The sequence below is a fragment of the Zingiber officinale genome, chromosome 1B (genome assembly GCF_018446385.1).
Source record: "Zingiber officinale cultivar Zhangliang chromosome 1B, Zo_v1.1, whole genome shotgun sequence".
NCBI lineage: Eukaryota > Viridiplantae > Streptophyta > Magnoliopsida > Zingiberales > Zingiberaceae > Zingiber > Zingiber officinale.
Genome location: NC_055986.1, coordinates 41,307,510 through 41,321,872, shown reverse-complemented (window position 1 = coordinate 41,321,872; position 14,363 = coordinate 41,307,510). Strand labels below are relative to the sequence as shown.

The window sequence follows — 14,363 nt, the reverse complement described above, 5'->3', positions numbered from 1 at the left end:
GACCACCGTCGGTCGCCGCCGACGATCGTCCCCGGTTGCCGATGGCGGTGGAGGAGGCCAACGACGACAACCGTTGATTGCCGCAAGCTCCGGTAGAGGTGTGGAGGCCATCGATAGAGGTCGCAGGATATTTTTGTCATTTTAAAATAATACGAATTACATTTTTTATAAAAAATAATGAATATCAAAAAAAAAAAATGTAATCATCCTTATAATCAAAGATTATATACATTATTATCATAACAATATAATCAAAATTACATTACATTATATTATAAATTTGATTACATTACAAATAAAATTACATTAGACTCAATCAAACATAACCTAAATACAAAGTTTAAATTATCGAACCACGTGCTTCACGTATTACCAATCACGTAAGTAAGTTTGAAATTATTCGATTCCTATTTTACCCTCATTCTCGTCGTTGTACTTGTCCAAACAAAAAATTTATCCAACCACTTTTACCTTTTTCCCGTAATTAAAATTACCTCTCTTTCTTATCTTATTCCCCTCGCTTTTTCGCATGCGATTTCTTCGCTCTAGTCAGCTTCTACGGTCTTCTTGAGGGCTTTGATTTCGGATTTGCATAATTAGTGGAGGTGCGCCGAGGTTGGGCCCGCAAGAGGATTGCGAAAACTAAACAGAGAGAAGAAATTATAAGCGAAAAGGCGAGGAAGAATCGGACAGAAGAGCAATTGCGAAACAGAGAAGAGAGAGGTAATTTTAATTCATCGGAAAAAGATAAAAATGATTCGGATAAATTTTTAGTTTGGACGGGCACAACGACGAGGACGAGAGTAAAAATCAGACGTATGATTTTGAAATTTCTAAACTCACTTGCGTGATTTGAATAATACCTAAGTTTAAGGACCTGGTTCAGTAATTTGTTGAAGTCTAAGAGTTGCCTTAAAGTATAATTTTTACTTATCGATAGTCTATTAAAAAAAAATTCATCACTTATCGAATCTTTTCACCACCGCACTGTTAAATTTGCTGACTTTATTATTCTACCGTGGGATCAATGGAATCAAACATTTTTTTTAAAAAAAATAAAAATTATGAACATGTTGCATCAGCGGATAAGAAGCGTATGCCGCCCGCAGCATATTCTGTGTGTTCCTTATCCTGACCCTTGCAACTGCTCATACAATGACCGTTATACCCATTTCAGACCGCCCTATCGGCTGCCTACGCCGACTATTTCAATATATCACGATCGGAGTAAGTCATTTCGCATCGCCAAAACTTGGGGCCGTGGCATCCACCGAACCAGGAATAAAACAAGGTGCGTGTATCTGTGGACGCGTGTTCGGCCCACAAAACATGAGGCGGTTCCCCCACGGCCACTTCCGGCCCGGGTCTGGTCCACTCCCGATCTATATTAACTCAACCCGATTCATTCAACCTCCACCGCCACTTGTGAATTGTGTTCGCCTTCTGCATCTACTGCTGCTTCCGAACCACCGACAAACAATCGGAGGAGCGATCCGAAAGTGATTTTGGCTCTTGATCCATTCGCATACGGTACAGGTATCGTCGCCTTCCTGATCTGGTCTTGTCTGCGTTCCATTTTTTTTTTCTTTGCGTTTGATTTCGATTTCGACGGATAGGATCGAAGCAAGAAAGCATCCGGAATGGCGGGATGGATCGGCAAGAAAGGCGAGGAATCGCCGGCGTTCGAGGGCAATGGGATGGTTATAATCGGCGCTGATAGCGAGGAGTTCATCCTCCTGCGGCACCGGTTCTACACCAGCATCGGCTCGCTCGTCCCGCATTGCGCCTTGCTCCACCTTCACCGTTACTCCTACGCGGCTCCGGCCGCGAGAGCGCGGTGGGAGGCCTTCCTCCGTTGCGTGAAGTCCACGGCGCTGGAGAATGGCGGCGACGCCAACGAGAAGTTCGCCTTTCGCGAAGCTTCCAGGGATTGGATCATTCAGATCGGGAATCGAGGGCTTGATCTGTCGTCCGAGATGTTTGACGACGGCGGTTACTTCGGGGTCGGCCTCTATCTCACTCCCGAGCCTGTATCGATCAACAGGTGAGCAACAATGGTTGCCCTCTTTTTCATCTAGTTTCGCTCAAACTTGCGTGATGTAATTTTCTTATTACTTCATTGCAGCGTGATGTCTTCGGTAGTTGATGGAGACGGATTAAGGCATGTTTTGTTGTGCCGTGTGGCATTAGGCAGATCGGAGGAGGTAGTTTGTGGTACAGGGCAATCTCATCCGAGCTCCAAAGATTTTCATTCCGGCATTGATAACCTCAAAAAACCGACTAGATATGTGGTGTGGTACCATGATGTGCCCATTCGTATTCTTCCGTTGTATGTCCTGAGCTTCAAAGTGGACTTCCGCAACAGAGGTCCATTGCCAAACTCCATTTCGATTTGTGCTTCAGTAACTTTTTCTATTAGCCGGATCTCATTTTGCGTCGTCTTAAATTGCAGGATTATTGCAGAAAGTGCCCGTCAAGGGTCCTTCGTCACCATGGATATCCATTACACACCTTCTCCTTGTGCTATCGAAATTTTTACCCCGTCCCACCATATGCCAGATCAAGAAATTTCATTGCGAGTTCAAAGTACTAATTTGCTGCTTCTGTTGAATATAAGTTACTCCGAAGTGCTCTGTTTCATTAAATTGTGCATTTATTAATTGTTCAGGAAAGGAAAATTTCTAGGCAGCAATTAGTCCTTCGTATAAGACAAGTAACAGGGGACAAGATTCTACGTGATGCAATCAAATCTTTCCAAGATAAGGTGAGTTTATTTGCTGTAGAAGTCGTTCAATTTCTACGATGCTTTATTCGTCAATCCAATCTTGACAGTAGATCATTCTTTCATCTGAGATTTTCTTTGCTTTTAAATGTTCTATTCTTAAAACGATTGCACTGGTTTTACAGCGAGCAGCAGCTGCTCGTCTTGCTTCGAGGACGAAGGATTAACGCATCCATGGCCATAAAACTGCTATCCGCCTCCATTGCTAGTATATCCAGACATGAAATTAGCACCAGTTTTCTCAAACAGACGTCAAACAGTGGAACTCTTGTACATATGTCTTCTGTGTAAGGAATTGATTCGTGTGCGGGCGATCGGAAGTGATCTGGGCAGAAGTGTGAGTCCCCGCAGACGGAGTCGCGATGTAATTACATTACAATTTTGGATCTTTAGCAAAGTAGATTTGGAAGCCAAAAATATCCCACCGGTTGCCTTTCTACGAATAACAACAGTTTGACGAAGATCACCTGTTTGATGTTTCCTAATCGATGACCCGTATCCTGAAGTCGTCGAGGTCAAAAAAGTGGGACAGTTTATCAACTAGACGTTGATCCTCTCCAGAATCATTCACAGGAACGCGGCCAAGCTTCTTGGCTGCTGCTTGGAGACGCGTGTGCCGCTGCTAGTCTACGAGTTAATATTCAACGTCACGCTCTGTCAGGCACGGAGGAGGAGGAAAAAATCGTAGGTCGGGATTTTGGGGTGGCTATTCCGACGGTTAAATTAATATTTTAGACGGAAAAAGAATCAGTGGAATAGAAAAGTGCATTTGTGGACTAGTGTACTTATGCTAATGGAAAAGTAACTCTTTTACAATGTCAATATAATTTTTAAGTTAATTAGGCATCATGTCATCAATAAGTATCCCGTCTAATCGTTATTTTTATTTTTAATGTATCCAATAATTTTATCTTAAGTATGAGAGGAATATCTTGTATATGTGCAAAGATATGATCTTGTTGACTGACAAATCCATATATTCAGTTGTTCCACTAGTAGGGATATGGGTAAGGACAAGGAACTTAATTTTTAATTAGGGGTGACTAGCTTTGTAAATAGTTAAGTGGGGAGCTGAGTCCCAATGATATCCAAGTGAGGAGCTGGGTCTTCGGTGTTGGATGTTGCACTAGGGATGACAATGGATCGGGTTCGGGTCGGATTTTATATCCTCCGTGTCCATACCCATCGGGTATAGGATCTCCGATGGGTATATCCATACCCATCGGGTATAGGATCTTCGATGGGTATATCCATACCCATTAAAGGATCGCTTCTATCCAACTATTATCATTCAACAAAAATATATTAAAATTAACATCTTATTAAAATATATATATATAATTAAAAAAATAGATTAAACATCTATATAGTCTCCTCCTAATATCAACAAAAATAACAAGTTGATTTTGGAAAAAAGAAATTTTATTTAATATATGTAGATATATTATTTAATCGGGTATTCGGGTATTGATAGTCCCTCCATATCCTCCTCCATTCAGATCGGGTATCGGATCCTCCATCGGGTTCGGGTGAAATTGTCATCCCTACGTTGCATCAATTGCAACGTTAGGAAGATGAAGGGATGCTTATTCACCTTCATCTTCCTTTAATGGATGTCATCAAAGTATTAGATTAATTTGTAACCGATGCTTGTTCTTATATAATGAAGCATCTAAGAGCAATCCGGGGGGTAAGTGCGACAATGATCAGTGCGACGATGAGCAAAAGAGAACATCATGTAGTCGAGATTTGATTCGTGAAAAATCTGAGGAGCTTCCAAACGATGATCTTCTCAGTGATAGCAGCAGCGTCTTCACCGGCATCTTTTTTGATTTCTTATCAGGAGATCACTGTGAGTGTTTACAGTTTTATTTTCTGTTTATTTCATGCATATAATAGGCAACAATGGCATCAGAGCGATGCCTAATGCATGAAATTTGTCCCTTCGTCTAAAAAATGTCTCTGCTGCGATCTGCTGTGATCGCTAGGCAAGATTGCGACTGGGTCACGATTTGATACCATTGTCGAGCCCCGAGAGGTTGCTGACTATCGACTTCTATGGTCGTAGAGTGCCGGCGACCATGCCAAGAGGTTGACAGTCAACAATTACGGCAATCGCGTTCGTCGCGGCAGAGGAAGAGAGTGTCACGGTCGTGACAGAGAAGAGAAGAAGTTTAATCGATTAAAATAAATCTTAATCGATTTAAAGCTTGTGTAATCGATTAAACTAACGAAGCACAATGAATCTATGTAATCGATTGGTGTAATCAATTCAAGCACTGTAATCGATTAAATAGATTTTTAATCGATCTTAGTAATCGATTAAAAGAGGATGAACCGTAGTAATTACTGTTCATCCATCAAATATTATTTTGTTTGAGATTTTAATCGATTGAATTCTTAATCGATTAAATTAATCAATTTGATTTAAGGCATTTTAATCGATTAAATCAATTAATTAAAATGAAATAAGAATGGTGAAGAATAGTAAAACCATGCATGAACAGTGCTTGCATGTTTGAGATTTAGTTCCGTGTTGGACATGGGACGGATTGATGGGGGCGCTGGGGACGAGCGTATTCGCCTTTTGCCACCATATTTGAGATTTAGTTAAATATATTTATTAATTAATTAAATATATATAGAAATGTATTATTAATTAATAAATAAATATTTAATTAAATTTAGGGTTCAATTAATTGAAAATTGAATAAAACTAATTTGTCCAATCAAATCCAGGTCTAGTTTAAATTATTAGTTGATTTAAGCAGGCCAGTTTGATTCAATGATATCTAGATTTGGTTCAAATTATTTGTTGGTTTAACCAGTTCAGTTTATTATTGAATTAATTAGGGTAATTTTTATTACATAAGTTGGTGATCCGGCGGTAAGAATGGGGGGCCCACCTTCTGAAGGGTCCCAGCCTAAGGACGGATGGAGGGCTGGCCAAGCGGGTAATGGTCCGAGCGGAGCTAGAGATAACCCATCCATGGGCTTGGGTTTCCGACGCCAAGGCAGGAGGATCGAAGGGCCGAGCGGGTGGTCCGTTCGGCCAAGATAAGGGCGAGGGTACAAAGGTGGTCGAGCGGCCTATGCGCTCGGCTCGGGATATGGGACATCAACAGAAGCATGTCTGATGATTAGGCCGTACACAAGATCGCACGATGGAGGATCTCGCCGTCACATCATGGAGAGGTGGATACAGTAACGGTATGGCCTTAGGGATGTCCTTCTGACAGACCCATACCTAGGCATGATCGAAAGCAGGTGATCGCTTCGATTGGCGTGCTCAGGCTTCTTCAATAGGTCTATATAAGGCCCCCATTTCTTCACCGGAGGTACGCGCATCTAGATCCCTGAAGCCACTTCCTTTGTTATTCCTCGCCTGACTTGAGCGTCGGAGGGCCGTCGCCGGGACACCCCTCCCGGCTCGGTTTTGTTGCAGGTTCGCCGGAGCACTCGAGGATCCAGCAGGGAGCGCCACGTCCCTAGTGTCCGTTGACTCCTGATTCGGACAGGATCAATTTGGCGCCGTCTGTGGGAACGCACCTGCATCCGAGCAGAGGCAATGGACGAGGCTGGAAGACTACACACCGTGGTACTCTCACAAGAAGAGTTGGACACTATAGTCGAGGCGAGGGCAGCCAAGATAGTGGAGCAGCAAAAGGAGAAAGCACAAGCTGAGCGAGCGCAACAGCAAACAACCTCAGCTTCAGCAGGCCGGGCGGCGCAAGCAGACCGCCCGGAATATGTTTCAACAGGAGGGTTCCCTCGGGCTCTCTTCCGTACTCCCCCAGAAACCGCGCCCGCCCACGGGGAGGAAGGATCTTCGTCCGATGAACCTCCCGTTCGGGATCATAGAAAGGGCAAAGCTCCCCGAGCAGACGCGCCACCCGAGCAGGTTCACCGGCAATTCTCTGAAGCCATACATCGGGATCCGCTACCAAAATATTATACATCACCGCCGATCGGAGCTTACAATGGAATGACCGACCCGACGATCATTTGGGGAAGTTCGTCAACATCGCCACCTTGCATCAGTACTCCGATGGCGTAAAGTGCCGGGTATTTCTCACCACTCTATCGGAATCTGCACATAGGTGGTTTCGGAGACTGCCGGACGGCTCTATCACTAGCTTCCAGGAGTTCCGAATGGCATTTCTTCATCACTTTGCGAGCAGCCGACGTTATCAAAGGACAAGCGTCAGCCTGTTCACCGTCAAACAAGAACCAAGAGAATCTCTTCGGGCGTATATACAGCGATTTAATCAAGTAGCAATGGACATCCCCACAGCCGCTTCGGAGACAATGGTGAACGCATTCACGCAAGGCCTCGTGGAAGGGGACTTCTTCCGCGCGCTCATTCGTAAACCGCCCAAAGACTACGACCACATGCTGCACCGGGCGAATGAGTATATAAATGTGGAAGAGGCGGAGGCTGCCCGACGGAAGGGAACTCATGCCAAACGTCCGGCCCAAGCCGAACGGAAGCAGCCCGCTGCCCATCAGCCACCAAGAGGGCCAAGAGTTGAGGCATCCCGGGCGCATCATACGAAGTCCCCGGTGGTCCAAGAGATAGCGGCCGAGCGGCCAAGGATGAAGAAAAAGAGGGTATGGACTCCAATGTTTTGCTCTTTCCATAATACTGACTCTCATAACACCCGCGATTGTCGAGGCTTGCCTTCAATCACCCACCCCGTGCGACGGGGTGGCCCTCGTCGATCACCTTCGCCCGACCGCCGGCAGCGTCAGCAAGAGTCCGGTCGGCGAACATATAGGAGATCTCCCGAACGGTGTTTCCCTCCGAGGCATGAAGATCGTTCTCGAAGGTCCAATGAGCGACCTAGGCAGTCCGCTCGGGAAGAGGAGAATAGAAACAACATCTCCCGGGGAGAAATCAATATCATTGCGGGTGGGCCGACCGGAGGAGATTCACACAGGGCAAGAAAAGCAAGCGCTCGGCAGCTCAGAGTCCATGAGGTGGGTTGCAGCCAAGAAAGGGCGAGCGGACCCGAGATCAGTTTCGGGCCCAAGGATCTTGAGGGAGTTGAAGTGCCGCATGATGATGCCCTTATCATTAAAGCGGTAATAGTCAACTACACCATCCACCGTATCTTCATTGACACTGGCAGCTCGGTCAACATCATCTTCAGAAAGGCCTTTGATCAACTACAAATCGATCAAGCCGAGCTGCTGCCCATGACAACCCCCCTCTACGGGTTTACGGGCAATGAGGTTCTTCCGGTCGGACAGGTAAGACTGGCTATCTCCTTGGGGGAAGAACCGCTCCGGAGAACGAGGACAACAAACTTTGTGGTGGTCGAATCCCCTTCATCCTACAACGTGATATTGGGGCGACCGGCGTTAAGCGAATTTCGAGCTGCTGTGTCGACATTCTACCAGAAGATCAAATTCCCAGTCGAGGACAAAGTCGGCGAAGTACGAGGAGATCAATTAGCCGCTCGGAAATGCTATGTGGAAACAGTCCGAGCTGAATCCAGCGCCGCTCGAAAGTCTCCACGGATCGAGGTGCACGCCATAACCGAGAAGCCTCCTGCCTTAATTTATGATGAAAAGGAGGAAGTGCAGATTCATCTGAGCCGACCGGAGGCCACAACCTTTATTGCCGCCGACCTGGAGGACGAACAGAAAGAAGAGGTGGTCAAATGCCTCCAGAGGAATCATGACGTCTTCGCCTGGTCGACGCATGAGCTGCCCGGTGTCTCCCCCAGCATAGCCCAACATAAGCTTCACGTCCGACCGGACGCTCGGCCAGTAAAACAAAGAAGAAGAGATTTCAGCGCCGAGCAGAATATTATCATTCGAGCAGAGGTAGAAAGACTCTTAGAAGCCGGCCACATACGGGAGGTTCAATTCCCAAGCTGGTTAGCAAATGTGGTGCTCGTCTCCAAGCCGGGCAACAAATGGAGGGTGTGCATCGACTTCAGAGATCTGAATAAAGCCTGCCCGAAGGATTTCTACCCTCTGCCCCGAATCGATCAGCTCGTAGATTCTACAGTCGGATGCGAGCTTATATGTATGCTGGACGCCTATCAAGGCTATCATCAAGTGCCGCTCGCCCCGGAAGATCAGGAAAAAGTTAGCTTCGTTACACCGGACGGGACGTATTGCTATACGGTGATGCCGTTCGGGCTGAAGAATGCCGGAGCAACATATCAAAGATTGATGAATAGGGTCTTCCGCGAGCAAATCGGACATAACCTGGAGGTATATGTAGATGACATCCTCATCAAATCTTTCCGAGCGGCCACTTTATGCAAAGATATGGAAGAAACCTTCCATACACTCAGAAAATATGGGGTCAAGCTCAACCCTCATAAGTGTTTGTTCGGCGCCAAAGGAGGACGCTTCTTGGGCTATATTGTGACCGAGCGGGGTATTGAAGCTAATCCTAGCAAAGTGAAGGCTCTTCAGGACATGCCACCGCCCAAAAATATGAGGGAAGTACAGAGGCTGACCGGTCGGATTATAGCGTTATCACGCTTCATCTCTAAGACTGCCGATCAGAGCCTTCCGTTCTTCAAAATCCTCCGCAAAGCTACAAAGTTCCAATGGAATGAAGACTGCGATCGGGCCTTTGAAGAACTGAAGACGTACTTAAGTTCCCTACCTGTGCTGGCCAAGCCAACTGTCGGCGAGCCGTTGCACATTTATTTATCCTCAACCGAGCATGCTGTGGGATCGGCGTTAGTCCGGTCGAGAGGTGAGGAGCAACCTGTATATTTCCTTAGTCATATCTTGAAAGATGTTGAAACCCGCTACACCGGACTCGAGAAGTTGGCCTTTGCTTTGATTCTTGCCGCTCGGAGGCTTCGTCCTTATTTCTTGGCGCACACAATTATCATCAAGACCAATAGCCCGTTGGGACGAGTGCTTTTGAACCCAGAAGCTTCCGGACGGCTCATCAAATGGACAACCGAGCTAAGCAAATTTGATATCCAATATCAACCCCGCTTGGCTATCAAAGCACAAGCCTTAGCCGATTTCGTGACAGAAGTGCAGAACCCGGAACCCGAAGCTGTGTGGAAAGTGTTCGTGGATGGATCGTCCACTAGACACGGAAGCGGAATTGGCATAGTATTGCTGTCCCCTCAAGGAGAGCGGATGCAGCTCTCCGTCCGGCTAGATTATCGAGCGACCAACAACGAAGCAGAATATGAAGCCCTTATTGCTGGATTACAGGCCGCTCGGCATGTTGGAGCCGGCCGAGTCATCCTCTATTCAGATTCCCAGTTGGCTGCTCAGCAAATCTCGGGGATGTTCGAGATAAATAGTGCAAGGCTCAAGCTCTACGTGGAAGCTATTGAAAAACTTAAACTCAACTTCAGAGAGGTGGTTATTCAGAAGATCCCCCGGGCGGAGAATCAAGTGGCGGACGAATTGGCCAAGCTGGCAAGTGCGTTATCCCCGATCGGCTCTCAGAAGCCAATCGAGCAAGTATCTTTAGTAGCACATGTCGATCGGATGGAGGGCATCACATACCCGAGCGACTGGAGGACAACTATTGTGGAGTTTTTGCGCTCGGGAGCTACCCCATCCGACCGGGAAGAAGCTCACTTACTGAAGAGAAGGGCTAGTCGGTTCACCCTCGTAGGAGATCAACTCTACAAGAAGGCCTTCTCCCGTCCGCTCCTAAAATGCGTCAGCTGGGAAGATGCCGAGTACATCCTTCGAGAAGTGCACCAAGGTTCGTGCGGTGGACATCCAGGAGGAAGGTCATTGACCAGGAAGATTTTGCTAGCCGGGTATTTTTGGCCAACACTTCAAAAGGATGCTGCCCAGACCGTTGCAAATTGTCTGTCCTGTCAGAAGTATCACAGCATGTCCCACCGACCGGCAGAAGAGATGAAAGCATCAACTGTGGCGTGCCCGTTCGACCAATGGGGGATGGACATCGTGGGACCCTTCCCCATGGCTACCGGGCAGCGGAAGTTCTTATTGGTGGCGGTCGATTACTTCTCAAAATGGGTGGAAGCTGAGCCACTTGCAAAAATATCCGAGCAGATGGTCAAAAAGTTCATATGGCAAAATATCATATGCCGCTTTGGCATACCAAGACGACTCGTCTCTGACAATGGACGTCAATTCACGGGGAAGTTGCTCGAAGAGTGGTGCGACAGTTATGGCATCAAGCAGCACTTCACATCGGTGGCATATCCCCAGAGTAACGGTCAAGCCGAGGTAACAAACCGGGAAATTCTCAGAATTTTACGGGCTCGGCTTGACCATGAAGGAGGTAGCTGGGTAGACGAGCTGCCGGGCGTCTTATGGGCTCTCCGCACGACACCAAAGGAGAGAACGGGCGTTACTCCCTTTCACTTGGTATATGGAGGCGAAGCAGTCATCCGGATTGAAGTTGGGGTGGAGTCCGTCCGGGTGCAAAACTACGATGAAGATAACGCCGAATGGAGGAGCGTGGAGCTAGACTTAGTCGAAGAGGAAAGAGCTAAAGCGTCCGTCCGGCTGATGGCGTACCGGCAGCGTATGAAGCAGAACTACAACCGACGCGTGATCCCTAGGGCCTTTCAAGTAGGCGACCTGGTTTGGAAGAAAGTTAAGCCGGTTAGAGATGTCGGCAAGTTGGAAGCACCCTGGGCAGAACCCTTTGAAGTGGTCGAGAAGCTCCGTTCGGGCGCTTATTACCTCAAGGATGCGGAAGGTCATATGCTAGACCGGCCATGGAATGCCAATCACCTTCAGCCCTATAGAGCTGGGTGAGAGGTGTGCTTTGCTCTATTTTGTGTGAATTCAAAATAGCTGTACTCCTTTTATCGCAGGAAGTAAATTATTCCCAAGGCATTCTGTGTTCATAGCCGAACGGTTGGTTATCCGAAGGCCCCGAGCCGTTCGGCCGGAGGTATATTGAACGAGCCACGCGCTCGAGGGACGAAGGCCCCGAGCCGTTCGGCCGGAGGTATATTGAACGAGCCACGCGCTCGAGGTACGAAGGCCCCGAGCCGTTCGGCCGGAGGTATATTGAACGAGCCACGCGCTTGAGGTACGAAGGCCAAGGCCGCTCGGCCCACGCGCTTGAGGTACGAAGGCCCCGAGCCGTTCGGCCGGAGGTATATTGAACGAGCCACGCGCTCGAACGAAGGCCCCGAGCCATTCGGCCGGAGGTATATTGAACGAGCCACGCGCTCGAACGAAGGCCAAGGCCGCTCGGCCCGGTAAGGAGTTAGCCTTGGAAGACTGACGAGCTCCGTCGTTAAAGATCGAGAGCCGCGCCGACCGGCTATAAATATCCCCGCCAATGAGCTCCGTCGTTAAAGATCGAGAGCCGCGCCGACCGGCTATAAATATCCGCGCCGACGAGCTCCGTCGTTAAAGATCAAGAGCCGCGCCGACCGGCTATAAATATCCGCGCCGACGAGCTCCGTCGTTAAAGATCGAGAGATGGTCCGGCGTCTATAAACCCTCCGGCCGGGAAACCGGGAGACGAGCCGGCGTCTATAAATCCCCGAGCAGAAGACCGACGAGCTCCGTCGTTAAAGATCGAGAGCCGCGCCGACCGGCTATAAATATCTGCGCCGACGAGCTCCGTCTTTAAAGATTGAGAGCCGCGCCGACCGGCTATAAATATCCGCGACGACGAGCTCCGTCATTAAAGATCGAGAGACGGTCCGGCGTCTATAAACCCTCCGGCCGGGAAATCGGGAGACGAGCCGGCGTCTATAAATCCCCGAGCAGAAGATCGACGAGCTCCGTCGTTAAAGATCGAGAGCCGCGCCGACCGGCTATAAATATCCGCGCCGACGAGCTCCGTCTTTAAAGATTGAGAGCCGCGCCGACCGGCTATAAATATCCGCGACGACGAGCTCCGTCGTTAAAGATCGAGAGACGGTCCGGCGTCTATAAACCCTCCGGCCGGGAAATCGGGAGACGAAGAAGACCGACGAGCTCCGTCGTTAAAGATCGAGAGCCGCGCCGACCGGCTATAAATATCCGCACCGACGAGCTCCGTCGTTAAAGATCGAGAGCCGCGCCGACCGGCTATAAATATCCGCGCCGACGAGCTCCGTCGTTAAAGATCGAGAGCCGCGCCGACCGGCTATAAATATCCGCGCCGACGAGCTCCGTCGTTAAAGACAATGAACTAAGATTAAGATCTGGATTCATGATCGACTGGTCCAATGGGTTAGTCGACTTAAACTCCTGAAAATCGAGAAAATTTATTTTTTCTTGATTTATAATGATGGTTCTATGCCTGTATAAATTAAATTAAACTAGTTTTGTACTAGTTAGTCGGTTTTGTACTGACTTATTTAAATTCAATTTTTCAAATAACACGGACGATTACCACATTGACTCGTCATGAAGTGCGACCAAACTAACTCTGAGAGGAGATTCAGGAGATAGAGTATAACTCTGCTTATAGAGTCGACGGATATGTTAGACGACTTAATAGATTTTTTTTGAAACTTGAGCAAGAAGAGTTTCCAGTCTTGGACACTTATAGGATCTGGGCTTTGATGCGTTCATTGCCAGAGTATCCTAGGATAATAGCAGATTATGTATGGGGACGTCATGAATGACGCATTACATATTTAGAACTGTGTGAGGAACTACTTCACCATATGGGTGAAGAAAAGCCTAAAAAGTCTGAAGAGTACCAGGAAATGTTCGAGGAAGATCCAGAAATGGATCCGATGGAGAATCTTGAAGCTGCCCCATCTGAGATTATCTTAAATGAGTCCAGGTTGATAGAGATAATGTTGACCATTGCACTAATATTTGTCCTATTGGGAGTGATATTGGCTTATCTATGTTACTAGTGTTCTGTCATTACGAACAATATTAGCCCATTTAATTTTTGAGTCGTGTAATAATTTTTGTCGTTATGTACGAATAGAGTTATGTTTTGAAAACAATTATGTTATGTGTTAACTAACTTGCTCATGATTAGTTCATGTGAATATGATTAGTTTATATATCCATATGATTAATTCATATGAAAAATGATTAGTTCATTTGATGGGATGTGTGTAATATAATTGATCAATGTTAATTAGATTGGAACATACAAATGGTGAGTGGAAATATAGTTATTACTTAATTTTGTAAATCAATTCTAATTTACAGTGAGTCAATAATTAATTGCATGCATATGAATTACACTGAAATAATAAATAATGTGTTTATTTATTGTAGACTATGTAAACTAAAAACATCATAGATAGACTCAGTAAGGGAGAGAAACTATATGGGGATAATTACAAAATCTGACACCTCAAGATACAATACATTCTTGAGGAACAAGAAGTTCTAGAGACTACAAATCAATTTATGGACGAACCGGCTGATGGTTCTATAGCACAACACGGACATGACTTTGATGCCTATAAGGCATGAAAAAGGAAGGATTCCATTATTAAGAGAATGTTGATTAGTTCAATGGTTAATGACCTAGTATTTGAATATGAGTCATTACCATCGACTCATGCTGTTTGGGCAGCCCTTAGAGAGAAGTACAGTGGAGTAAGTCTGAGTAAGCTCCATTAGCTAACAATCAAGTTTGATAGCTGTAAAAAACACTCGAATGTTACAATGGCCCAACATC

General features: G+C 46.7%; 1 protein-coding gene across 1 annotated transcript; it reads left to right on the top strand.

Annotated features, from left to right (window-relative positions):
- Positions 1–1,395: 1,395 nt before the first annotated feature.
- On the top strand, positions 1,396–3,631 carry LOC122055550 (probable inactive poly [ADP-ribose] polymerase SRO2). Its single transcript, XM_042617032.1, has 6 exons — positions 1,396–1,536; positions 1,617–2,044; positions 2,126–2,367; positions 2,453–2,586; positions 2,669–2,764; positions 2,908–3,631. The coding sequence occupies exons 2-6, from the start codon at positions 1,641–1,643 to the stop codon at positions 2,947–2,949; spliced, it is 918 nt and encodes a 305-aa protein (XP_042472966.1). The 5' UTR covers positions 1,396–1,536; positions 1,617–1,640; the 3' UTR covers positions 2,950–3,631.
- Positions 3,632–14,363: the final 10,732 nt, after the last annotated feature.

Coding starts and splice junctions, on each gene's coding strand:
- LOC122055550 (XM_042617032.1), top strand. CDS start 1,641: ATGGCGGGATGGATCGGCAAGAAAGGCGAGGAATCGCCGGCGTTCGAG. Junction 2,045..2,125: donor GAGCCTGTATCGATCAACAG/GTGAGCAACAAT, acceptor ACTTCATTGCAG/CGTGATGTCTTCGGTAGTTG. Junction 2,368..2,452: donor AGTGGACTTCCGCAACAGAG/GTCCATTGCCAA, acceptor CTTAAATTGCAG/GATTATTGCAGAAAGTGCCC.